General features: G+C 37.1%; 1 protein-coding gene across 4 annotated transcripts in view; it reads right to left on the bottom strand.

The window, feature by feature from the left end:
• Positions 1-1,144: 1,144 nt before the first annotated feature.
• The window catches only part of Atg2b (autophagy related 2B), a 64,744-nt gene continuing 39,815 nt past the window's right edge, over positions 1,145-26,073 (bottom strand). For 2 of the 4 annotated variants that reach the window (XM_071607554.1, XM_071607555.1), the window contains 17 exons: positions 25,968-26,038; positions 25,443-25,519; positions 25,010-25,180; positions 23,258-23,399; positions 20,916-21,118; positions 19,817-20,043; positions 18,850-18,958; positions 17,566-17,760; positions 16,748-16,849; positions 11,712-11,790; positions 10,841-11,045; positions 8,761-8,830; positions 8,303-8,385; positions 7,520-7,641; positions 7,175-7,329; positions 6,443-6,592; positions 1,145-3,052 (listed from right to left, as the gene is read on the bottom strand). In XM_071607554.1, the coding sequence (XP_071463655.1) occupies positions 2,798-3,052; positions 6,443-6,592; positions 7,175-7,329; positions 7,520-7,641; positions 8,303-8,385; positions 8,761-8,830; positions 10,841-11,045; positions 11,712-11,790; positions 16,748-16,849; positions 17,566-17,760; positions 18,850-18,958; positions 19,817-20,043; positions 20,916-21,118; positions 23,258-23,399; positions 25,010-25,180; positions 25,443-25,519; positions 25,968-26,038 (2,416 nt within the window). In that variant the 3' untranslated portion in view covers positions 1,145-2,797. Of the gene's footprint in view, positions 3,053-6,442; positions 6,593-7,174; positions 7,330-7,519; positions 7,642-8,302; positions 8,386-8,759; positions 8,831-9,200; positions 9,352-10,840; positions 11,046-11,711; positions 11,791-14,621; positions 14,728-16,747; positions 16,850-17,565; positions 17,761-18,849; positions 18,959-19,816; positions 20,044-20,915; positions 21,119-23,257; positions 23,400-25,009; positions 25,181-25,442; positions 25,520-25,967; positions 26,039-26,073 lie in introns of those variants that run through there. The other 2 variants (XR_011706522.1, XM_071607556.1) reach the window with 2 other exon arrangements.

The following is a 26,073-nucleotide window of genomic DNA, read 5'->3' as shown; positions in this document are numbered from 1 at the left end:
GTTTTATCTATTGTCAAAGGCCAACGTTCAGATGAGCATAGTGGCGCACATCTGTAATCCCAGGGGCTCGAGATGCTGAGGCAGGAGGATCGCAAGTTTGAAGCCAGGCTCTACAACTTAGTGATACCTTGTCTCAAAATAAAAAGGACTAGGGATGTTGCTCAGTGGTTAGCGCCCCTGGGTTCAATCGGTACCCCCCCCCAAAAAAAAGAGTTCAATAGATGTTGTACTTGTAAATAAAAGCAATATGGGGATACACAGGAAGGTAAAATTGGTCAGTGCAAGAGAAATACATGGCTATGGCTATGGTCTGTGCTGCCAACTTATAACACAGTCACCTCAACAGCACTGTGGGAGTCGAAGGCTCCTGGCAGATCCTGATGGAGCTTGCTTACCTGGACTCCTGGGGGAGACCTGCAAGGGGCTCAATGCAACAGCATGCGTCGCATCCCAACTCAACACGCAGGCAAAGTGACAATTCAAAAGCATATTACTGAGAGCCTGAAATATGGAGTAGCCCACAGCTGCACAGGGTGTGACGTGACCAGAGTCACAGTTCCCACTCAAGGTCACCTCCCAATGTAGGGGGCACAGACACATGCCACCATTCGCACAGGTGCACACCAAATTCCCATCGGGCTTGGTCAAAAGAAAACTTCACTTGGAGAACTAAGTATGTTGGCCAAGTCATCTGCTTGGTGGCTTGCAGATCCAGCAACCCAAGTATCCTGCTGCACACTCCTCACTGTGTTCTCACACGGAAGTCTGAAAAGACCCTCTTTAGTAGGAGATAGTTAACATACACATGTTCAGATACAGATAGGCCCTCTACTAACAGCTCAAGGGAAGAGCATTTTGGCTAAACTGACTATGAACAGTCCCTTGACACTGAATCTCTGAGAGACATAGTTTTTGTTCCAGTCAGTGATCCCACCCCAAAGCAGGGCAGGAGGGTGGGACAGAAGGCAGTGCAGAGACCCATCAAAAGGACGTATGTGTTAATGAGCTTTTTCAACTAAACCATTCACAACTCAAGGGCAAAGAAAAGGATAATTATTTCCCCCATATTACATTTAATTAAATTTAAGTATAACTATGGATTAAGAGATTAAAGATTTTAAAGTTTGATCCAGTGTTTTTCAGCTTGATTAATCAGGTAGCGTACACAACATGGTTTATTTTAAGGCAAATAGAATACTGGGAGCTGGTGAGCAAGGCAACAAAATACACCCCAGAGGCTGGACTGTTAATAGGGATAGAGTTACAAATGGTTCCATGATGCTCAAGCAGGTAGTTGCAGGTAGTTACTCTGAGCATTGCCTTTCTAAGTTTTTCAGCAATAAAAAGGAAAAAAAGTAAATTTAAATGCTATGTAACACGACTTTTATGAATTCTGAATGTGTGGATTTTTGGTTTGCATTGCCTCCCTGTTTACAAATTTAGAGAATAAAATTGATTTAATTTCATTTTCTGACCCCCCCAAAAAGAAAAAACAATTCCAAAATCCAAATTCACCTTGACAATACTCCCCTGCAACCCCTCCCACACATTAGGAATGAGAAGCTATGTGACAATACTCCACAATCAGGGACCTCTCTCAGTCCTTGGGGATCATTTACTTGATAACAACCACAATCAATTCTGACTAAGTACTTCCAAATATTTTGGACTAAATCAAAGTACTGCATTTATGAATATGCTCTATGAAAAGCAGAATAGTCATTAAAGCATAAAACAATTTTATCTTTAAATAGAAAATACTTTATTCATTCCTGACAGGTTATCAAAATGTACACTGTTAACCAAATAAAAATGGTACTCTGAATTAGCTGACTAGGGCATATGTTTTGAGGATTTTTTAATTTAATTTTCAAAGAGTAAAAACTACTTCCAATCTCCCTTCCCACACATTCTAACAAGCTTGCACTATACCTGCTTAAATTAAACAAACAATTACATGGGCCCAGTTCATTACAGAATGCACGTTTCCACTTTCACTTAGAGGAAGCTACTGCACTTGGGTATTTCTGTCTGCCAGAAGCTCTCAGGCATGTTTACTCCTCTTCGTGTTTTGTGTAACTTTGTAAATGACAAAGAATAAGGAATAAAGAACATGACTTGTATTAATCTACACACACACACACACACACACACAAACACACACAGAGGATAAAGTGCAACAGGACAGAATATGTCTGTGACTTCACTTTTTCCAAGCTCCAGAAGGCTCTTCCGAGTAAATGGGATGAATGCTGCTCTTGACACCTCAAGTGTGGGGAACACGTAACCCAGCAGGGTGACTTGTGTTTTCACACTGGTATCATATTAAAAGCCCTATTTGCTTTGCGTCCCCTGGGGCTTCTCTGATTCTCAACCAAAGTTTTGAAGCTGTGTTTCTTTCTAAACCTTGAGAAAAATTAACTCACCAGAGCTACATAAATAGTGCTTTAGAATGCTCCAATGCTTTTTGAGCACTCTATGCTGTAAAAGAAGGTTTCCAATGAAATCCTGTCTACAACAAGGAGAATTATAGTCATTTTAATAAAAGTAAGCAATACACTAACTTGGCAGCAAATGCTTTAACAATCTTTGACACCAGCCACCAAACGCTTCTATAGGCAAATACCAAACTAGTCCTAAATATCAGAATTTTTGGTTGCATGTTGTTTTGACGTTAAATTATTTAACTAAAAAAAAAAAAAAAGCTTTTGTTCCTGAGGTGAGCACGATAAAATAAATGAGTTCCCTCTGAAGCTGCCACTGGGGCTCTATGCTTCTTATTCCACCCTTACTCTCCTCACAAGGAGTCTCGTTGGAAATGCCAGTCCTCCCCGTGGCGCCATTTCTGTGATTCGTCTTGCCGAACATCTGGTCTAATTTGGTTTCTCATGCCACCCAACACGTTTGATGTCGCTTCAGTGGCAACAATCAGAGGTTTCACCACTGCTGGGGGAATCTGGCGCAGGACTTCACCCACGGCACCGGTAACCCCTCTGCTCTCATGTTCTCGAGCTGCTGTTTCATAAATGGTCTGAGCCGTGTCTGTGATTCCCTGGGGGGGTGGGGGGGGTGGAGAAGGGGAATAAATTACTGGTCAGAAATCTGAATTATCCTATATTATACACTTTCAGTATAATAACATTATATTTATAAGTAGACAAATAATTGCTTTTTTGAGATTACCCAGGATAATTATTTTTATGACAAATTCTAATAATAAGGAAAAGAGGCAAGTATTAGTATTTTGTTGTGACACCAATGCATACAAAATGTAGGTAAACTACTTTTCACACAGGGAAGCTTACAGAAATACTTAATGATCCAAGAGCAGCTTTTCTACCTTGATTAATCACTCCAGTTAAACCCAACTTAGGAAACAAAGCTCAAATAAACACTCACTTAAAGGACCACAGTGACAGCTCCTTTGATGCAACACAAAGAAAACTTAATTCCCCTAAGCTGTAGAAAATTATTTGTCTTAAATTACTGGCTATGTATTAGAAAAGATAACTGAGGAACATTCAATTACAATAAAAAAGCTAAGTAGACCCATTCTGTTGAGTTGAAGAGAAAATTCTGAGAACACACAGCAGAAACCTGTCATCCAAGGACTAGAGACAAAGCTTCTGCAGCATCTCAATCTCCCTGGTCTATAGTGTTAAAGCAATCATGGCCGCCCAGCTCCGGGGATAATGTATAAATGTGCTGTGCGCCGTTAGGAGTAAAACCTCATGTGCCTTTTGAACCTCTGCTATTCATCTGACTCAGAAATCCCCCAGAGAGACCAGGGCACTGTTCCCTCGTGCTAGGTCCAATATATAAAGGAACTTTTGGTTCTCCTGGGAAATCAAAGGTCTTGTCTTAACTCAGAATCCAGTCACCAGTTTAACAAGCTAATAACATAAGGTTTTTACCCAGCTCAACAAACAAAAACATGTAATACCATGAGTTCTACACATACACACAGCACAAAGTTCAGAAAACTAAAAGAAATAGAAGTGCTCCCTTTAAAACCATCTAGAAGACAACAGCCAGTGAGGAACTGTGAGTACAAATCATCCACCTCCCTGCATCACCTTCCCTGCAGTTAGTCACCCCCGCTCCCCTCCTGCCCACAATACAGGTCAGGACGCTAAGTGAATGACCAACTCCACCAAGTTTGGAGACACAGAAGAAAATTCAAACCCCATCACTTAGCTGTGTAACCTCAAGCTAGTCTTTTAAATGGGGAATTAAAACACTGGCTGCCTCTTACGGTGTTTGTTGGAATTAAAGAGCCTGACGCTGCTTGGAAGACTACCATGACCACATCCCAAAGATCTGACTACCACTAAAGAATCACAGAGCACAGGGGTCAACAAATATCTTCTGAGAAGGACCAGATGGTAGAGATTCGTGGGCCACACAGTCTATTCACGTTTCTTTCTGGATTTCCCTTTTAGAGTCATTTAAAATTGTGAAAAACCATTATTATCAAGAACTATGTAATGTTTTGAACAACCAACAATAAAAAATTTTAAAAAAATAAATAAAAAAATTACCTCTTCTGATTGACAGAGCTTTAATAAATGATTTATAATTTAAAAAAAAAAAAAACATTATTAGCTTGATTGTCCCTCCAAAAACAGGCCTGGGTAGATGTGACCTGCAGGCTAGTCTGCAAACCTCCATCTCACAGATGAGTTATTATTAACACCTGAGACGTTCTCTCTTTCTTTGATTTATTAACATCTAAACTGAAAAAAAAAAAAATATTTCTCAGCATTTTGGAACCTCTATTAAAAAAAAAAAAACATTAGTTCAGAATTCAGTTTCAGTCTAATCCAGCATGCCCTCACAACTCAGCTCAAGCACTGTCCCCATCCTTTCTTCCTTCATTCTTCCTACAGATGGTTTTTGAGAAAAGAACTGAACTTCAGCTGCAGTTCCCCGGGTGTCAGTCCTGGCCCACCATCTGCTTGCTGTGGTTTGCTGGGGGCTCCTTGTTCGTGCTAAGCCGGTTTCCTCATCTCTAAGTCAGCATCGGCACCTATCTTAAGAACCACTTATACCCTTGGCTCAAAGGACCACATCAATGTACGTGTTGTATAAACATACATTGTCAGGCAAGTGCTTCCCAAGTGCTCCATATTCAAAGTGCTGCTCTTCCCTGCTGCCACTGCCTTTGCCCTACCTTGAACCTCAGTAATAAGTCTTACAAATATGTTGGTAACTGGACCAATACCGGTAATTCTCTCTTTATTCTCTGCGCTATATCTCTTTTCAGAAGTTGAACTTTGGTCTTCCCTTCTTTTATCCCCTGATATTATTATTGGGCCCTACCCCACTGGCCTTCCCACAGACTTGGGAACCACAGAGTCTACTTCAGTAGAAGAAGGACTGGCCTAGGTCCTTTTATCACCAGAACATGACTGGTGAAATGTCTTTTATGAAATTCTAAAACATGAACCATAAAGTAGGGTGACCACAAACTTCTTCAAGTCATGTTAAAAAGAATGTCAAAAATGATGAAGCAAGAGAATATTCCAGGCAACAGAAAGAATCAGCATTCATTACATGATTGCTGAAGAGCCACGTAGCATGCCTACTACAGGGCAAGATTCGGCTGCAACCCAGCCACTCCACCCTAGAAAACTTTCTGCACATGTAAACACACACATTTAGGTGAAGATTCCCCTTAGCAGTGCTTCAGGGGGAAAAATAGAAACTAAATAGCCACCAATAGGAAAATAATAAACTATGGTATATTTACATCATGATACTATAAAGTCATTTAAATCCGATTATGAGTACTAACATGGACACAAACACATAAACAAAAATATGCATCACCTTCAGGTTAAGATGAAGGTGGGTGGTTCACTGAAAAGCTGAATTTCTTAAAAAAATCTAACACTAACAAAGCAAAGTATAACTTTGCTTTAATGCAGACAGTGAGCTGGGTACAGTGGTGCACTCCTGTAATCCAAGCAATTTAGGGAGTCTGAGCTGGGAGGATCACAACTTCAAGGCATCCTGGGCAACTTTAGGAACACCCTCAGCAACTTAGTATGAACCTATCTCAAAATTTAAAAAAAAATTATTTAAAAAGGCTGGGGGTGTAGCTTAATGGCAAAGCACCCCTGGGATCAATCCCCAGAACCAAAAAGAAAAAAGAAAAAACTGCAGATGGTGCACACATGGGCATATATTTCTGCCGTTCCCCACATACTTCTGTGGTAGTGAGAATCTGCCCCTCACTCTCTTCTCTTGGTGGAAGGCTGTCAGTCACAACCTAGCCCTCCTGTCTCACTTCAGGAAGATATGTCACATGCTACTGGTGGCTGCTCCCATTCCATTCTCAGGGGTTTCTCTGAAACACATTAACACTACTGAATGCTCTTTGGGTGACAGCCAGGAAAATAGGCAAACTAGTGACTTGTCCACTCAAGCACTTACGTACCTCTTTGACGACACTGTAGGCCTTGGCCACACCTTCCCTCAGGTCTACTGGCTGGTGAGCTAATCGGTGATGAGGAAACCTTCTGACCTTCTTGGGCTCAATAGAAAGAGTACCAGGAGACACCATGTCATAAGCAGTCTCTGCTGCTGCCTGGATATTTTGTCAGAATAAGAAATGAATTAGAAAGCAGTCTGGAGAGCTCTGTAACAACAGAGAACTCTATGGGGAGTGTGCAGAGCTTCCAGGGTCTGAATTCTATACAAGAGTTATGACTTCTACAATAAGAATATGAAAGATAACTAAAAACTCATATCTGGATTGAGCTCACTTATTCAGTTCCTTTCTCTCTCCATAGAGAATACTCAATATTTCTATGTTATACAATTTAATACTGAATGGAAACAAACCTTAATACCTCTACTGTTTAATCAATCAATCTTTCTTGAATTTAGCTATGATCTTTTTATACAGACTGATAAAACAAATCCCCTAATTTAATGGTTGTTATTTACCTGAAATAGGCAAACAAATTTAACACTGCATTCCACTGTTCCATTCTACTGAATATTTTAATGTTGGACATCTAAGTGATAAAATGATATTAAATAATTACAAATAAAACATCTATGCTCAACACTTAGTGTATTTATATTTTCACAGTATGTTTAAAAACAAAACAGCCCACTTTACAGTAGCTCTTCCTTGTGGATTAAGACAGGCTGGGAAAGATACCTGTATGGTTTGGACCATTCTGTTTGTGAGCTCCAGAGCTGCCATTGCTGTTGAAGTGCCAAAGGAAGCAGCGCCTCTCTGGAACCCTCGGACAATGCGGCCATCCTTCCGGTACTGCTCTATGGGTAGCCACACTAAGTCCTTGAGGCCTTGCACTGAAACAGCACAAAAATCAACATGAGTTCTGGGGTTCAAAACTCCATTAATATTCTAATCCTGGAGTTTTTAACCCCAAAACTGGAGGCAAAGTTTTTTGTCTGATAGTACACATGTGGGTTTTTAGAAAAATGATCTTCATGTAGACTCTCATTCATAACCCCAAAAGGGTTAAAAGAGAAAACTCACCTAACTGGACCAGTGAATGCATAGGTCCAACGCCTCCCAGGATTCCTGGTAGCTGGTTCTTCTTAATGTCATTGAGCCATTCAGTGATTGCATATGAAAATAACTTATCAACACCTAGCAAACTAGAGTAAATGACTATTAGTATATAGAAAGGAAAAATAAACTTTATACATTTAGATAAGTTTTTTAACTTAAATTTATGAATTATGTGAGCAAAATTTTTATACTTTTTAAAAATTTAAAACAAAATTTTTTTAAATCAAAAATTAACATATATCAGCCACTTAACTTGCAATCTGAATCACTCTCTTTCTACATATTTATATTAGATGGCAGGTAAATATAGACATAAACAGATATAGAATGTTTCTAATGTTGTAATGTTTCTAATTTCCACAAGACTTAAGTACATGTGTGTGTTGTTCCACTATCCTTATTTCTTGACTATCTAAAGCTCTAGCATAGAATTAACCCAAAGTCTATAAATTGCCATTAATTTTTTTCAAAGAATAAACTAATTTATAAGTTTAGGAAATCATTAGAAATGTCCTAAACGATAGCTATTTTTAAATACTAGTACTCTATTCAATTGACTCTGTCTCTCTCAGAATAAAAATTAGCCTCTAACCAATCAGAGTACTCTAAAAATGAGCTCTCTACAGAAAACACTGTATTTTAAAACAACTAACATATACATGCTTGCTATGAGGGCTCCATTTCTAATTTGTTGTCAACTGGCCTTAGTAGCCTCCCCTTAAAGCCTCCCAGGATAAATCAACTTACCCATGCCGATAGAAAAGCCTCTTCAGCTTTAGTTCTGAGCAGTTTAACTGGGCCAAACCAATTAGAATCCCAGCTAACGTACCCTTTAAAGTTAAAAACATTTGGATTAATTCGTAAATAAAGACAGACTCAACATTTAATATTGTTGTTATTTTGGGAAAATCAACATGATATTCATTAACAAAGCTAAAAAATCTTGAAATATTTACAGAATATATAATTCATAGTATGTACTACCCACTAGATCCCAAATTATACTTATGGCACTGAAGGAAACACTATTTAAATTATTTACTTTAAAAAATTTAAAACCCTATGCTTCATTTCAATTCTATATATGTGTGTGTTAAAATTTTATATACCTATAAACTATGATAGTGCAAAGTTTAAAAGAATTGAGCCCATTAGGAAAAAAAAGAGATAATTTTATAGAACATATTTATGCAAAATTTCCAAACCTGATCCATTGATACATGTTTGCCATGATAATCAAGTCGAATAGGAACTTCTGATGTGAATCTGAATTCTCTAGAGATAAACAATGGAGGGAGTTATTTATATTCAAAATTACTAATTGTTTAAATTACATATAAATTAATTTGTTGAATTAGAGAATAAAAATAAAACCACAAAATAAGTCTGTAAATATCTTATGGCCTAAATAAAAAATGTCTTTTAGTTCTATCTTTTCATAAGGTAACAACTAATCAGATATTAGTCATTTGATAACTTTGTATTTAGTATATTTTAATTTTTCTCACAAAACCTTTTTCTAATTTATTAAATAATGTTCATTCTTATAAAAATTTATTTTGGTAGATATTCTCCATTCATACAAATCAATAAAAACAAATTAATAAAAGTGACCTTTAAGAGTAATCATTAAGTCAATCATTACCAAGAAGTAAAAAAGAGAAGAGGTTAGATGATTCTTCTGGCTGGTGTGAAGCCGTCAGGAGACCCGGCATCAGTTAAATGGGATGCAATCGTGGGCAAGTGACTTAAAACACTTTGAGCCTGTCTTCACCAGCATATGTTTTAAATGCCACCTACATTGGTAAATTTTGGTGAGAATCCTTAAAATTTATGCTTGTAAGTAGGTTATCAACATACTAATATTGAGACTCCTGGGAGAATAAAATAATGTACATTGATAGCATGTAGCAAACAAACTCATCTGGCTTCTAAAAGCTAAATGTAAACTGGATACATGGAACTTTTTCCCCCATAGAATTAATATTGGTGGTTACAACCTAAGCCACCTCACAAAAGTCCACTTAATCTTCAGTGAAAAGAAATAGTGTATTTACAGCAATCTCTTTCAGCCTGGGATCACAGGTTGTTCCTTCTGGGGGGGGGGGGGGAGGCTAACTGGGGATTCAACCCAGAAACACTTAATCATTGAGCCACATCCCCAGCCCTTTTTGTATTTTATTTAGAGGCAGGGTCTCACTGAGTTACTAAGTGCCTCCCTAAGGTGCTGAGGTTGGCTTTGAACTTGCAATCCTCCTGCCTCAGCCTCCTGAGTCACTGGGATAACAGGCATACGCCACAGGACTCGGCTCCTCATTTCTTGAATGCTCATCTCCACCTGGTTGTCTGGGTAATACACTTGGTACTCTCTCCTTCCCCACTCCTTTTACTCAGAACAAATGTTATTTTAATTATTTGTAAGCTCACTGATTTTTCATTGTGTGTAGACCAAAACGTGGTGTACACACAGTAAGTGCTCAAGATGTTCAAATCATAACAAACACTTTCAAACACATCTACTGCCACTTTGGGCCAGATCTAAGGTCTAACGTCAGAATCTAGTGGAGAAGACAGAGAAACAGGGGGCCATGATGCCAACAGGGGAGGGATTCAGGGAACCAGAGAAGGTAGCTAACTGTCCCTCTCAACAAGGGGTTTTGCTCTTTCTCCCTTGTTAATGCCAAGGCTCCATCCCTTCCATCAAGGGTTAGGAAAGAAGAGGACAAGAAGATGAAAGTCTGGAGAGGTGAGAGAACTCCAGCGTGTGGCCAGCTGGCCAGGCAGCTAGACAGCGTCAGAGCAGGCAGCAGCAGTTCAGGAGACCTGGGCATCAGGGAGTGATGGTTCAGCCAAGGAGGAAGGGTCAGGAAAGGAAAGACAACCGTGATGGGGAACATCAGGTAGAAAATCCCACAGGAGAAAAGGCAGGAATGCCAAAGCCAAGGTGTGAAAAGAGGCAAAAGGAAAACCTCCTGTTTGGGGAGGGACAAGACACTGTTAACAGTGACTAGGAAGAAGGAGACTGCGGGGGCAAGGAAGGGAAGAAGTTAGGAGGAAAAGGGAACTTGTACAACAGATTCAAAAGAGATAGATCCTGAACCAGGGTTCCTACATATAAATGAGCATGTAAGTTAGATGGGCACCACATGCAAATAAACACACTAGTTAATTATGTGGCAAGGCAAAGAAAAGCTGATGTAACCTCACAATTACCAGTATACTTACACATTACAGAACTACCCTCAGAACTTCAAGGTAACTTGTTATCAAAATTAAATTATTTACCTAAAAAACACAGGCTGATCACTAAATGACACTTCTTCGGCTGAGAAGTCCTTTTCCTCTGCTCCATTAACTGCCTCTGCTGCACTGGCACTCTCGTTTTGGGAAGGTTTTGGCCCAGGGAAAGAAAGAACTAGATTTGGCTCCTTTGAAATACTCAAATGCCTTGGCAAACTGCAGGTGACATCAGCTCCAGGAGACTTTTTGACTGAAAATGTAATGTGCACATTTGAAGTATTAGGTATGTCTCTATAGAGCAACTGCTTAAATCAATCTTGTTACCTTTCATTTAATAAATACAAACCCTATTACAGAGAAAATTTGCTTCTCAGTAATTATTACTTTTATATAAACTACATTTGCATTAATTAAAAACAACACACATTATATACATGGGAATAAAGATTATAAATATGAATAAGTCAAAGTGAACCCCACTACTAACTATAATGCACTAATAAAAATAAGCATATTCTCAAAAATACCTCATATCAATCCAAGTACAAACAGTCCCAATTTAATTTAATGACAGTTTTGACTTAAAATTTTTCAACCTCACAATGGTATGAAAAAAATATGTACATTCAGTAGAAATTGTACCTTGAATTTTTATCTTTTCACAGGCTAATAATTGTGGTCAGATTCTGTCTGTGATGGCAGGTATCTGCAGGGGTTCCACCAACCCCTCAGTCACAAGGGGAAACAAAAAACACCCTACAGTGTTATGTTGCTATGATGTTCAGTAGGTTAGATAACTAAATGCATCTTCAACTCAAAAGTGTTTTCAACTTACAATGTATTTCTCAGGATATAACCCCATCCTAAGTTAAGGGCATCTGTACTTACTATAGATTTTTCAAACTATGTTAAATACCTTCTGGATCTGGAGTCAGTAGAAGCTCCACTTCTGCAGAAAGACTTGTGAAGAAATCCTTCAGGAAGAACAAGGCATCCTAGAATTAAGAGAAGTCATTACAACTGAAAAGAGGAAAAGGACATCTATTTCTAAAACTATGAAACAAAGTAATTTTAAAGTCTTACATTTTACTCATTATTCAAATATAGCTATAATTTATTGTAACCCTACCATGTCTCAGGTCTTATTCCTATTCTGTGCGTGTCTGTCTGTCTGTTCCTCCACCACCACACACCTTTCCCATCAATTCTCACAACTCTGAGAAAATTAACTTAGATAAATTAAAAATTACAAAGCTAGGAATGATTCTCAAAGTACCTTTTAGTTTTCTTAGAAACAGAGCATTCTCATTCTTGTTTGGCATTACTCTTCATTCTAAATTGTAGTGGTAACACTACTAACAATAATAATGGCAACTAGTTTGTTCTGGATACTCATTTGCCATGAGAGTTCTTAATGTCTCATCTCTGCTTTTACCACTGTGTTAACCTTAATACATTTTCTCCAGTGGACAACGACATTCAAAATAAGAATGAAAAATAAAATCAATCATTCAGAGTAGTCCCTTCTGGTACTATAGAGTTTCAAACAAAAATGTTTGGCTCTGTCCTGATAATCCATTCACATCTGGCCCATTTTTGGCAGCTTCATTCTGCTTTTCTCAAAGTGACAAATACATCCTGGGGCATATAAAAATCAAATGCCTGAGCCTATTCTTTCTTATTCTTCCCTTCCACTTTAAAAAATCCTAAATTAATATAAAATCCTAAATTAATATACCAAAATACAAGGCAAAGTTCAATTATAGGGTCACAATATTTGGAAGAACACCAAAAAAGTCTGACAATTTCCAAGGATCCGAGTACTTAGGATCCCATTTATCTCAAGTATAAATGATCAAGTTAGAAGAATATTCTAGGTACCATGGAGCACAGGGGAATGAGGCAGCTCTAACACTACTAGAAGCAGGTAGCAAGTTCATGGGCTGTTCATTACTCTGTAATGCTTTACACATGTATATTCCTGTACATAGTTTATACATTATTTATATTATACATTTATCAAATAATATGTTATTTATATCAAGTATTACCCATTAACAAATCTAACCATATATAAAATGCTTTCCTTGGCCACTAGATGGTAACATTTTAATACAATCAAGGTTTTAAGTCCAAGATTGCCTTCATAAAAACAGAAAATTTCAGATATCAATGTGCTTTTTAAGAAAAAGCAAAGGGGGCTGGGCTGGGGCTGGGGATCAGCGGTAGCGCACTTGCCTGGCATGTGTGAGGCACTGGGTTTGATTCCCAGCACCACGTAAAATAAATAAAGGTTTACCAACAACTAAAACAAATTTTAAAAAGAAAAGGGCTGAGGTTGTGGCTCAGTGGTAGAGCACTCACCTAGCATGTGTGAGGCATTGGGTTCAATCCTCAGTATCACTTAAAAATAAACAAAAAAAATAAATAAAGGTATTGTGTCCACCTACAACTAAAAATTATTTAAAAAAAAAAGAAAAATTAGACACAATACACAACATGACAAAGGGATACTACTCCCAGCTTTTTAAAATGTTCTCAATTTTTATTTTGTATTTATGCTAAACTCTATACAACTCAGTAAAACAGGCATAAAATACAAAGGCATAACAAAATATATACAAATGGCTAACAAACATGTGAAAAGGCGCATAACATCACTAGTCTTCAGAAAAATCAAAATGAAACCACCATGAACACGAAGTAAACAACTAAATTAGAAAGCTGATGCTCGCAAGTTTGACAAAGATGTGAAGCAATTAGAGTGCTCACTGGTAATGCGTGGGAATGTAGATTTGGTACAGCCAAATAGGACAGTAGGACACTGTCTGGAAGCTGCTTATGCTAGTTAAACATATATCCCCTGAACACCAAGAAATCCTGCTTTTATCTTATACATATAATAACTCAAATGTATATCAGCAGGTAAGCGGATCAATAAATTGTGGAATATCCACACAGTGAAATACCACATGGCAATAAAAAAAAAGAAAAAAAATGGACTGGGCTGGAAGTGCAGCTCAGGGGTATAGCACTTGCCTAGTATGCATGAGGCCCTAGGTTCCAACCCCAGCACCGTAAAAACAACGAAGAGATTCTTGACATGCTACAATACAGGTGAATAACTGACAAAATATTGAGTGCAGAATCCAAACACAATTCTATGTACATAAAACTATGCAATAGGAAAAAAAAACAAATTATGGTAATTGAAAGACAAGTGGTTGCTTTGGGATAATGAAACTGACTACAAAGGGACATAAAGGAATTGTGTGGGGTATGGAAAATGTTATGTACTTCAACTGGTTTAGTAGTCACGCAAGTACACAAATCTGTTAAAGTTTCACTGTAAAGTTAAAATCTATGCATTTTATTATATAAATTATACCTCAATACAATAACTTTTTTAAAACTTAAAAAAACTTTCATAGCAAAATATTTATGCCAGCTTTAAGGTACAAAAACAAAGGATATTAATAGTGCAATAGGATTTAAACTGTTAAAGAATTACTTTTAATGCCATACTCAAACAAGGAAGTGATGAAGACAAAGTACACAAATATGCCAAGGTGCTGCTACTTGTGTACCCTTGCCCAGCCCCAGTGCTTCCCTATCTCACCAGAATGGCCTCCCAGCCCAGCCTGACTTAAGCCCCTCATGTCTTCATGAAGAACTTCACTGGCCTAACACCCTGACACTCCCTAAGACCTAGTTTGCATATCCCCGCCTCCAGAAAGCCTTTCCTCACCATCCCTCACCCTCCAAACTCCCTTTGCGGGCCAGGCACGTCATTCTACACCTTCTTTATCACTTGTACTCACCATAGCATATTAAAAGCATCTGCTTTATGTCAGTCTTCCCCACTACAGAGAGATCTTTGAGGATAGGAATGTCTTATTCATCTTTGTATCCCCAGCATCCTAGTTCAGAACCTGGGACAAGGTAGGCATTCAGGAAATGGCTTTGAATTCATTAACAAGTCTCCCCTACACAATTCCCAGGCAGTGCAAGGCTAAAACAAATGCTAGACTAGGACAGTCAGGGAATCTGGCCCTTCATACTTTGGATCTCCTATCTCCTGCACAGTGGGACTCATCCATCTGCACTGTTTACTGCCTGTGCTATGGAGGTGCTGTGCTTTGGAAGCAAATGCCTTTAATTCCAACAGCAATGAAGCTTGATGTCTACAATTCAATTAAGATGAATAAGATCAGGAGAAGCTGGCTAAGAAAAATATTACTCAAAGCATATCATTCACCAACTGATTTATTTTCATAAGAAAAAATGAATAGAATGCAAGGTTTTCTACTCCATGATGGTTTGCAATCTCAAAATATGCCATGTAGAAAAGATTTTTTTTTCATTCAGTAAAAAACGTAAGGCTTGTATATTGTAGCATGGTTTTATTTTCCTAGGTTTTATGTCTTAGGGACTAATTTCCCATTTTTCTTCCTCAAGCAGTTACGACATGTATTTCCCTGTTTTCTTTAGGATTAATATTTCATTTTGACGTTTTAATGTTTTATAGTTATATCAAAGAAATTATACTCAACACTAAAGAAAAAAATCTACTAAAGGAATTGGGCTTGCCACATTTAATAAAGTCATGACATAAAGACAAATTTCACTCAGTCTTGCTCACACTGGTGCTTCCACAGATTAATTTTCCCATAAATCTTTCTACTAGGCCAATATATAGATAAACTAAACTAAAATATGGATATGAATATCAAAAGATATTATTCTCATAATGAGAAAACCTAAAATCTGGCCCAACTCAGAAGTCACACGCATTAATGTGAAACTAAGGTCCACTCCTGTACCTCACAGTACATTGTTCTCTGAGATAATGCCATTCTGTTTGCAATATAAATATTTAAATTCAGTCCTAAAATACCTGTTACTTGCTTATAATTGATTATTCACATTTTATTTAAATAACTAATGAATAATATCCAATCAATATTATTTAAGTAAATGAATGACACCTCACAAATAAATATTCTGGTTCCAAACCTGAGCTCAAATCAATATAAAGGATATGAAGAGGGTTTTATTATTTTAAAGCAGATTAAAAATTCCATTTGTGTTCTGCAGTTGATATATGTTTCAGTTAACATTAAGACTCTTAACATAGGCTGCCGAGCACTTAGCATAAGTGTTTCCTTACATCAGTCTATAATCCTCATTCTTAAAAATCCTAATGCATGTATTATAATCCCGCTCATTTTATCAATAAAGAAAGTGAGTCTTGGAGAAGTTAAGCAACTTAACCAAAGCCACACACTAGTAAGTTACAGAACAGAGATCTGAATCCAGGTCCGATTCTAAACCCACACTCTTCACCACCACACTATTTTACCACTAAGCATCTTATTTTATATCTCAAATATGGCTTTTACAACCATGTTTTAAGCACTTCTCAGGGTCAAAGTTAGCCCAGAAAAAATATGATGGGAGGTTTACTTGAATTTCGGAAAGTGGTTTTCCTTATTTACATATTTCCATAAATCTGTTGTTTATGACCTCTTTAGGTAACAATTTGCTAATTTTCATTTTGCTCGGGGTAGAAAAATTATCTTCCCCGATGTTATTACAACACAATCCTTTATATTTATCATTCAACTCATTAGGAAGTCCTTTAATAGTCTCTGAAAATGGTGTGTACATCTGAACTAGAAGTAAGTCCACAAGGACTGGAGAGAGTGAGTAGCATGTATTTTGTCCCACCAAAATGAATAGGAGAGTGGGATAAATAACATCAATAACATCTACCCACCAGTAATTCATATTCCAAACCTTTAATGAATCTGCTCTACTATTTATCAAAAGTCTGCTTAAATTATATAATTCCACAAAAGCTCAAAAGTAAGAAACATTAAAGTTCCTTTATTCTGGATGAGGGGGCATAAGTCTAACCATAATCACATGAATCATGCCCATGCTACCAACCTGGTCAATATTGAGGCGAAGTGGCATCAATGATACCCTCAAGCAGCATTCCTGTGGTGACCTGCCAGACTCTGGGCGCACATGTAATGCTTTAATTGTCAACTATAAGACAAAAACAAAACATTTTTTTTTCCCAGTGAGATAAAATGACCTTATTCTCATGTTAATAAAGAAAAATCGTTAATTCTATGTGAGTACAAAAAGTGATGAATTATCTACACTCTTTTCCTTAAAAGTCTGAATCAAAAATTTTTGGAGCACAATCCTTTTTAAGAACCTAATGACAGAAATTGGGCTGCCTTTAGAAGAAAAACTGCAAATGAGTGATACTGTACTTGCAGGCTCAAAGGAGTCTGCTGAGGCCCAGAAGCCAATGTACAGGCCCATCTTCCAAAGTCAACTTCTGTAAAGAACCTCTAAGGTCCTAAGCTTATCAGTTCCACCTCAATAAAATTAAGCAACTTAAGCAAAGCCATCACTAGTAAGTTACAGAACTGAGATCTGAACCCAGGTCCAACTCTAAGCCCATGCTCTTCACCACCACACTATATTTCCACTAAGCACCTTATTTTATAACTCAAATAAGGCTTTTAGAACCATGTTCTGGAACACTTTCACAATCCTAATTATTTTGTGCAGACTGCTATGGATTTCTGGTTTTCTTCAGATATCAATATATTGGCCAATTATAGTTAATGGACTCTAGCAACAATATGCAAAACAATTTTTTGAACACAAAACTTTAAGTGACATATTTAAAAGGGATTTTCATATTAAAAAGAGAATACAACAACAAAAAGTGAGGCTTTAAATCTTACCATGTTGGAATGAGCTTTGCGAGGCATTTCTTTGCTGCAATACAAGTACAAAAATTTATTCATTTGTGATGTTGCCAGCCGATCCCGAATTTCAAGATCCTGAACAATGAACACCTGCCGAGAGACTGGCTGTTCTAAGAGGCTAGAATCGCATTCTGCTTTGCATGTGGGGTAGACTTCATGCTGAAATTTCACCTTAACAGACAAGGAGAAGGAACACAGAGTAACCTTTACTTTTATTTAAATTAGATTTTCTCTTTAAAATGCAAACAATCACTCATAATTTTCTTTGGATTCTATCTCAGCTTATAATTCCACTTTCAAAGAACTAAATGTTTCATTTGTTCACTTACTTATTGATCTATGTGTACCCTACAATACACAGATAAGCTTTGTTAATATTTCTTAAATGATCTTAGTGAAATCCCTTACTCTTTTAATTTTTTACTCATTTATTTTGGTACCAGGGATCTGAGACAGGGTCTTAGTAAGTTGCTTAGGGCCTTGCTAAGTTGCTGAAGGTGACTTTGAACTTGTGATCCTCCTGCCACAGACTCCGGAGTTGCTAGGATTTAGAGGCCTGTACTACCACACCCGCCCCCTTTTACCCTTTTCAAGCAAAATTAGAAAACCTAAAATTAAGATCTTGCATACCTATGAAACTGCATGAACAAATCAATAGAAGGAAAGTTCAGTTCCAAAAAGGGGCAAAGAATTGCCATCACTACAATATCTGTACACCACCTATCCTAAATATGACACTTGGGGCATCCTGAACAGACTGACAGAGTTAAATTAAATGCATATAATGTCATTAGTGGTGTGGGACCTATGGCCTTGAGAACTTCACAGAGCACCTGCCATATGCACTATCCAAAGGCAGGCCTTCCCAGACAGGTACTCTGAGGCAGCAGTTTATCATGTGCCTGCAAAAAGAATCACGCTAAAAATTCATGTCTGTCAGACCCGTTCAGTCAGCAATGCTGGAGTGGGGCCCACAAATCCAGGCCTAAATAACCCACTAAGGGATTCTAAGGGCATTCAACTCTGAGAACCCAACTCCTGGAATAGCATGAGAGAAAAAAAAAAAAAAAAGCACCATGGGCTTCTTAGAACACCTGAGAAAGAAAGAAAAGGAAGCATTTTATAGGAGATCCTTGTACTTTTTCAATCCAAAGAGCTAGGACCTAAAGCTCAAGACCAATGAGGCTAGGGAAACCAAAGAAAAAATACTAATACTCCTTCCATCTTAAGTGGACTTTTCCTTTCAAAATACCTCCTTACCTTGCTTAACTGTATTTCCATTAAAAAGTCAGGGTTTCTTCCTTTCCCTCCACATACTGTATTCCGTCCATATCTTGTGGGTGTGTGAGAAGGAGAACTGTGAGGACTACTAAAAATGAAGAAAAAGAAAATAGTGTTTAAAAATAAGCAAAGAAATTTAATTAATAATATTAGAAAAATTAATAAGATGAAAAGAAAAATAAAATTACAGAATTATCAGAAAGTTGTCACAAATTATATTATTATAAATCAAAACCAGAGTAGTCATCTGCTTGCTAAACAGTCAGAACTTAGAAAAATCTAATTATGGTGCTGGGTTCCATATCACAGGATTCACTTGGAAATGAGACCTCTTTATAGCATTCTTATTACCTTAGAAAACTTTTTGGTCTAAGAACAAGTCCTAGAAATGCCAGAAAACAGAAAAGAACTATAATCAAGTCAGAAGTGTTTTAAAGTAACTTTTTAAGTACAAGAAGGCGAACTATTGTACCAAATGTCACTGCTCCTCCCACCCTGGGAAACTCTTTGCCCCACTGTCCGGGCACCCTCTGCCTAGTTCTCTTCTCCTGCTGCAGAACATTGCCTTTGTTTAGTTAGTAAGCACTCGGTAAGCACTGGTGCCCTGCTCAGTACTCTCCTGCGTGCTGGGAGCTCAGGGAATGCACAGTTCCTGCCTCCTGACACACTCACTTCGCTGTTCTCCTTCAGTCCATGATTATCCCCTCCTTTGGAGCTGAAGAAAGAGCTGGGTCTTGCTCCTTTTTTAGAATGGGCATATAGTAAATACCTGAAAATCTTGCTGAGTGAAACTCATATAAGTCAACATTAATTACAATACAAATAAGTTCACAAATGGGAAATGACACTTAAATACTAGTTTATTAACTCTTAAGATAAATTCTATATTTTTATATGAAAAGAATACACTGGCCTGATAAATAAACTTGCACAGAAATTAACTTACATGTAACTTTTAGCTGGAGAAGTAGGAGGAACTGTCCCAAAATCTTTGCCTCCGTAAAGATGCCACACAAGAGAAACTTCCTTAACAACATACCGAATTACAGGAATGGGAAAGTGTAATGGGGCTTTGCTGGTATCTGTCTTCTTAACAGGTAGGCTAAAATAGTTGTCTCTTATCACAATTGCATCATCAACCATGATTTTTATGACTGGCTCTTCTTCCTTCTCCTGAAATCAACAGTAACACAGACTCTCACCTCATTAGAAATGACTGGTTATGCTGCATATCTCAAGGGAATTTCATGAGTCTATATTCTTTTTCCTAATTTTGATATATAAAATAAGGTTATAATTCTGACATTAACCACTACGTAAGAGAGACTTCTTCATTAAGCATACAATGAACTATATTTCTGTTCTTTATAAATCACCCATGAAAATTTTTTTTAGTTTACAATTTGACTCTTACAACTTATTTCATAATATAAAAGTACAGATTTTATGTATAGGTTTGCACATGTATGTATTTTATTCCTTCAATTAAAGTCAATACTGCATTTCAAACCAAAACTTGACCAACTTCAAAATACTGAGCAAATTATCATGTTTCTAATAATTGGTTTATCCTGAGTTTGACTGCTTTGATTTTTTAAATTTTAACCAGAAGGTTCTCAGAACTTAGTGAACAAATTCAGTCACCTACTAAGATACTACTGGGCAGTTTTGTGTGTTTGTGTTCCTCTCAATCAACCATTAGCATTCACACACATGTTGTCTTTCCCAGTTATACCAACCACTCTAGGCAGCACAACTTCTGTCATTTAATATTAATGCCCTTAAGAGTCATCTAACTATATGATATTTGCAGTTCAATAATCTATATAGGAAACTTTGCAAAATATAGAGCAGTAGTCTCTGAGTCTGAGAGATGTGCCATAGAAATAATAAAGTACAACCACCATTAAAGTGAATTTAAATTGAAGTAATTCTGAACTGAACCATAAGAAGTAACAAAATCTAAACAATCTTCTTCAGGGACACTTTGGTCAATTTAACTTTTAACATTATTTTAAACCACAATAATTATGTTAATTTATTACCTGGATGGCTGCTTTTGGTGCAAAAAGAATGCAAAAATCATCGTTTTCAGTGGGCACACCTGACATTGCATCGCTAATCAAGTGGTGAGTGAATGAGGTATAAGTGGGGCCAGGCTCGTGGAACACATTTCCACTCTCATCTGGGAACAGGAAAAGGTCCGAACAACATGGTTCTTGAATTTGAGATTTTTCATCCAAAACACCTAGATTAAAAAAAAAAAAAAAAAAAAAAAAATACAATGTTTTGTATACTCTGAAAAAATACTAAACATCTTAACTATGTGTCAGATATACAGGTTGAATGTTTTCACCTGCAAAATCTTATTTATTTTTTACAATAACCCTATGAAACTGAGAATTAAGAACAGCTAAAGTAACTTGCCCCAAAACACCTCAGCAAGTGGCAGAAATACATCAAAAAGACTGTTTAATAAATGTATGGATACATATAAAGACTGTTTAATTCTCTAAAAAACAGCAAATGATAGTTTTCTAAATAGAGATAGTTCCTCTCAGTTATATGGCTTTAGAGAAGTTCAGGAATCCAGCAGCAGATTAATGCTGACTCGTTTTGCCTCAGCCAGAATTTCATTTTGACATTTCTGTCCTGTGGATGATATTCTGGAAGAAATTTCTTGGGCAATATTGCAGGAGGAAGAGAAATTGGTTACATCTAGCAGAGCCTTACCTAAAACTAGGAGATCTCTGCTTATGAATTGGGGAGGAAGAACAGTTACTAAGCATGTTTTAAGTATTGGAAGAGGAAAATGATTCCAAGCAACAAAAAGAAAGCTATTTCCTGGACACACTTTCTCCCCACTGGACACCTGTTCTCAGGAGCTCTCTCAATAGGAAGTTCACAAGATAGCATGTGCACAAAAACCTTATATATGTGAATATATTTTTATACATTTATACTACATATTAGAGTCACTGATTGTTTCTCCATTCATTCAAACCAAACACTGAGATGGGGCTAAGAACATAAAAATGTATAAAGTAACATTTTGGCTTCCAGAGGCTCACAGACAATGTATAAATTTTGAAAAAATTTTCAACTTTCATGTGGTAGCACCTCTGAATTATGCAGTCTAAGTGTCCAGCGCTTAGTGAAGAATCTTGTCTATTAAACTCACTCAGTATAAGAATGGGAGCGTGGCTCACACCTATAATTCCAACAACTCAGGAGACTAAGGCAGGAGGATTGCAAGTTTGAGGCCAGCCTCGGCAACTTAAGTGAGATCCTGGCTCAAAATATAAAATAAAAAGGGATGGGATATAGCTCAGTGGTAAAGCACCCCTGGGTTCAATCTCCAGACACCCTACCCAATACACACACAAATTGGTAAAGCCACTCAACAAATATTCATTAAATATGCCTTCCCATGTAATTAGACAGCTCTGTTCATTACAAATAAGGTAGTACAAAGGAAGCCAGAATTCTCAGTTTACATCCTTAGTTCTAATTATTCTAAATTAGAATGAAAGCTACATTTAATGCTAAACTTTTGTAACACCATAAAATATTCAAAAGTTAAGATTTCACAATTTGGGCTGGGGATGTATCTCAGTTGGAAGAGTGCTTGCCTTGCATTCACAAGGTTTGATCCCCCACACCAAAAAAAAAAAAAAAAAAAAAAAAAAAATTCACAATATACAGAAATAGTTATGTCCATCCAATTAGAAAAACTAGTTTTGAAATAGATGCTTTAAATATTTAAATGGTTCCGTTTAGCTCTCAAGGATTTCTAATCATCCAGTCCCTCCCTGCCTGTCCAATTTGACTATCCAGTTCTCACTAAGAAGGGTGCTTTCATCTGTAGCAGCCTGGCAACACCGAGGAGTCTAAGGCTCTCAATGCCTGTGTTCTGACACAGACCAGTTTATGGCCTTTCCAGGGTCTCCTTCTCCTTCCTCACTACATACCTAATTCCACCCAGTTTCCAAAGTCAACTCATCTCATTTTCACTAGTGTCATGAAATCATTTCAATCCTTTCCAAATTACAGAATACAAACCACATTCCAAGGTATTTCCTTATGTCATTTTTCAGTCATTCCAAGCAGTAGCCTCAGTATCCTGCCCATTTGTTTTCCTAGGCTATGAGCTACCAAAAAAAAAATAAGTTTGTCTCCCATTTCCTCTGTATCCTTCATGTCATCCTGGATACTGTTATTTATTTACTAGACATTCCACAAATACAAGCTAATTGGCTAATACATATATACCCAAACTTGGACAAGTCTTTTCTTCAGTAAGTTACTTACTGAAGAATTTCTGAGAACACAAATAATCTAAGACACTACAATATCAGTGTTCCCAGGGAAAAAGTCCTGGTCTTACCATTAGTCTGTGGCTTTATTGATGAAGTAGTCTGCTGCATGTCGACCTCCTCCATAGCATCACTCATCAGATCCCGTAAAACCTGCTGATCTGCTTCAGGAAGCACAGGACCACGTGAGGATGATCCACCAGAGGAACCTACCTATAGCCAAAAAGTTTAATTAAAAATAGCCAAAGATGGGTATCATGGCATGTGCCTGTAGACCTAGCTACTTTGGAAGCTGAGGCAGGAGCACTGCTTGAGCTCAGGAGTAAAAGGCCTACGAACTGCCATTTAATAGGACAACATAGCAAGATCTGTCTCAAAAAAAAATAAAATTAAATTAAAAATAGCTGAAAGTACTCTTTAAGAAACTCCTTATATTTATTTTATCTTAGAAATATATTACATTTTACAGAAACACCAAAAATGGAACCATACTCATTTTTCTAAATTCTGCCCAGTAGCTATTTACATTTTCATTTTTAGTTTTTAGTACTACCATACAACCCTAACTACTACTGCAAGCAAGAATGACTGACTGTGAACTGGGATCTTGCAGAGACAATGCACGAGAAGACAGCCCAGTTGCCAACACAACACTGCTGTGAAGCTGGGAAAGGGCATTACTAGCAAGTTTGATTTGACAAATCTGACAGGCTGTGATGACTTTCACTTTTGAAGACAAAGCAACTGCAGGTCAAAGCCTCCTTTCTTGGACTCCCAAGGACAGGAAGCGGCATACACATACACGGGAGGAAAAAATCTACTAAGTGGTGATTCACAGGGCTCAACTTCAGTACTGCTACTTCACCACTTTGGTTAGTAAACTGTGGTTTCATTAAATCCAAGTCATACTTTTTAAAATGGAAAATACAAATTGAAAGAATTAATATTTAATTTTTAATAAACTGGAGAATGTTTTTAAAGAGAACAAATAGTAGAGAGGGAGTGTCATAAATCACCTTATTACCAGTGATAATGCAGAAGGAGCAAGGAGTCACACACAGAAGGATAACATATGAAGTGTAAGATATCCTCAACAAAAGATAAAGCAATGCCAGTAGGACCAGAGTTCATAGCAGAGGCACCCACCCCAGAGACTGAGGATCTTGCTCACAGAAGAGGCTATGAAAAGAATAGCCCTGAAAAAATAAAAGCGCTTAACAAAGAGGAGAGTGTTTAAATTGGTCAGAAATGTGACACCTGAGACATAAGACAGCCCTAAACTTGGAACAAAAACATCTGGGTTTGTTGCTGTTTCTCCTACTAATCATCTACATAACAGAGGTGATGATCTTTAACCTCTCCTCTGACAGAGTTGTCAGGAAGGGAAAAGGATTTCTATGAGAAAGCACACTGAATGCTAAGTAGCACTACCTAGAACCCAAAGGGAAGCCACTCTTACAGAACTAAGTCTGACAACATGAACATCTACCATCAAGCTTCTCAGAGCATGTTTTATTTTCGATTTGCAGAGAACAATTCTTACATTAATGTTTTCATTCTTCCCTGAGAATAGATGAAAATAACCAAAGACTAGAAAAAAAGTATTAGTTGAGAAGATTAATATTCTGAAACAAAGACTACCAAACAGCAGAATGGCTTTCTAAAAGATCCAGAAAATCACCTTCCCAGACCACATTTCTTAGATTGTAAAGAATGGACAGTTAACTTTTCAAAGCTTCTTTCCTACCCAATTGTCATGAAGACAATGACATAAGCCTGTCACTCATGTGGCAGGGTTGGGGGAGTAATGTTGTTGACTGTACCTTGGACTTTCTCTGAGGGCCTCCAGGCTTCCTTTCTGCCTTGCCAGGTGCATGTAAGTCACCATAGCTTGCAATGTACTGAATGAGATTCATCAAAGCAGCACAGGAGTCTGAGCAGGTCCTGATGTGGACAACATCACTCGAACAGTGCAACTCAAAGCGGGGCTCAGTCTAGACAAGACATGGAAGAAAAGGACAAAATGTCTTCCAAACAAGAGACACAACTTCCTTTTGGGCACACACTTACTTTAAATATGTGAACATCTGTCATAAGAAAAATGTACTTGTATTAACCTAATCTTGATTTTTAAATATTTTATCTATTTTTGACCAAAATTAGGTAAGTGGAAAAGTAATTTTAGAGTACAGTATAATTTTTTATCTCTCAAAAAATCAGTACTTCAATAAAAATTTCCTTATCTTACGAACTTACTTGCTCTCTGTCAGAATCAGACTTCACTGCAGTTATGGTTAATTCTAAAAGCCCCATATCCATCACACGAACATAATCTAAAAATTTTTAAAGAAATAAAATGTCTGAGTAGAGCTTTCAAAAAATGCTTATCCAACATACACCAAAAACTGAACATTTCTTTAAAATTCATTGCAAATAATACTATAAATATTGAAATGTGACAAATATAGTTTCATCCTACAAATTCACAATTTTATTCCTGCAATTCACTTTAATTTAGTGAGAAACTATCTTATATTAAATAATTGGAGTATATATAATTTTGATGTACATGCTAATCTTTTAAGAACGTTATACTATCAAGCTAGAAAACCAATAACTGAAAAACTGAATATATACACCATATGATCACTATATGTTTAAAGATCCTTTAATAAGATCCTTAGTTTACTAGCATTACTCCAGAGTTAAAATGCTTTAATATAATCACACAAAAAACAAAGAAGCTTAAATCTATTCCAGATGGTTTTATTTAACTCTTACCTCTACTCAAATTTACAGTGACAGTGTTACATTTGTCAGACAGATGTAAAGCAGCCTCATCCATGATTATTCTGAGAAAAAAAGATAAAACCAATATTTGAAAAAC

This window comes from Marmota flaviventris, chromosome 2 (assembly GCF_047511675.1).
Source record: "Marmota flaviventris isolate mMarFla1 chromosome 2, mMarFla1.hap1, whole genome shotgun sequence".
Classification (NCBI taxonomy): domain Eukaryota; kingdom Metazoa; phylum Chordata; class Mammalia; order Rodentia; family Sciuridae; genus Marmota; species Marmota flaviventris.
Note: the sequence above shows the minus strand (reverse complement) of the source record. Positions and strands in the feature narration are given on the sequence as shown.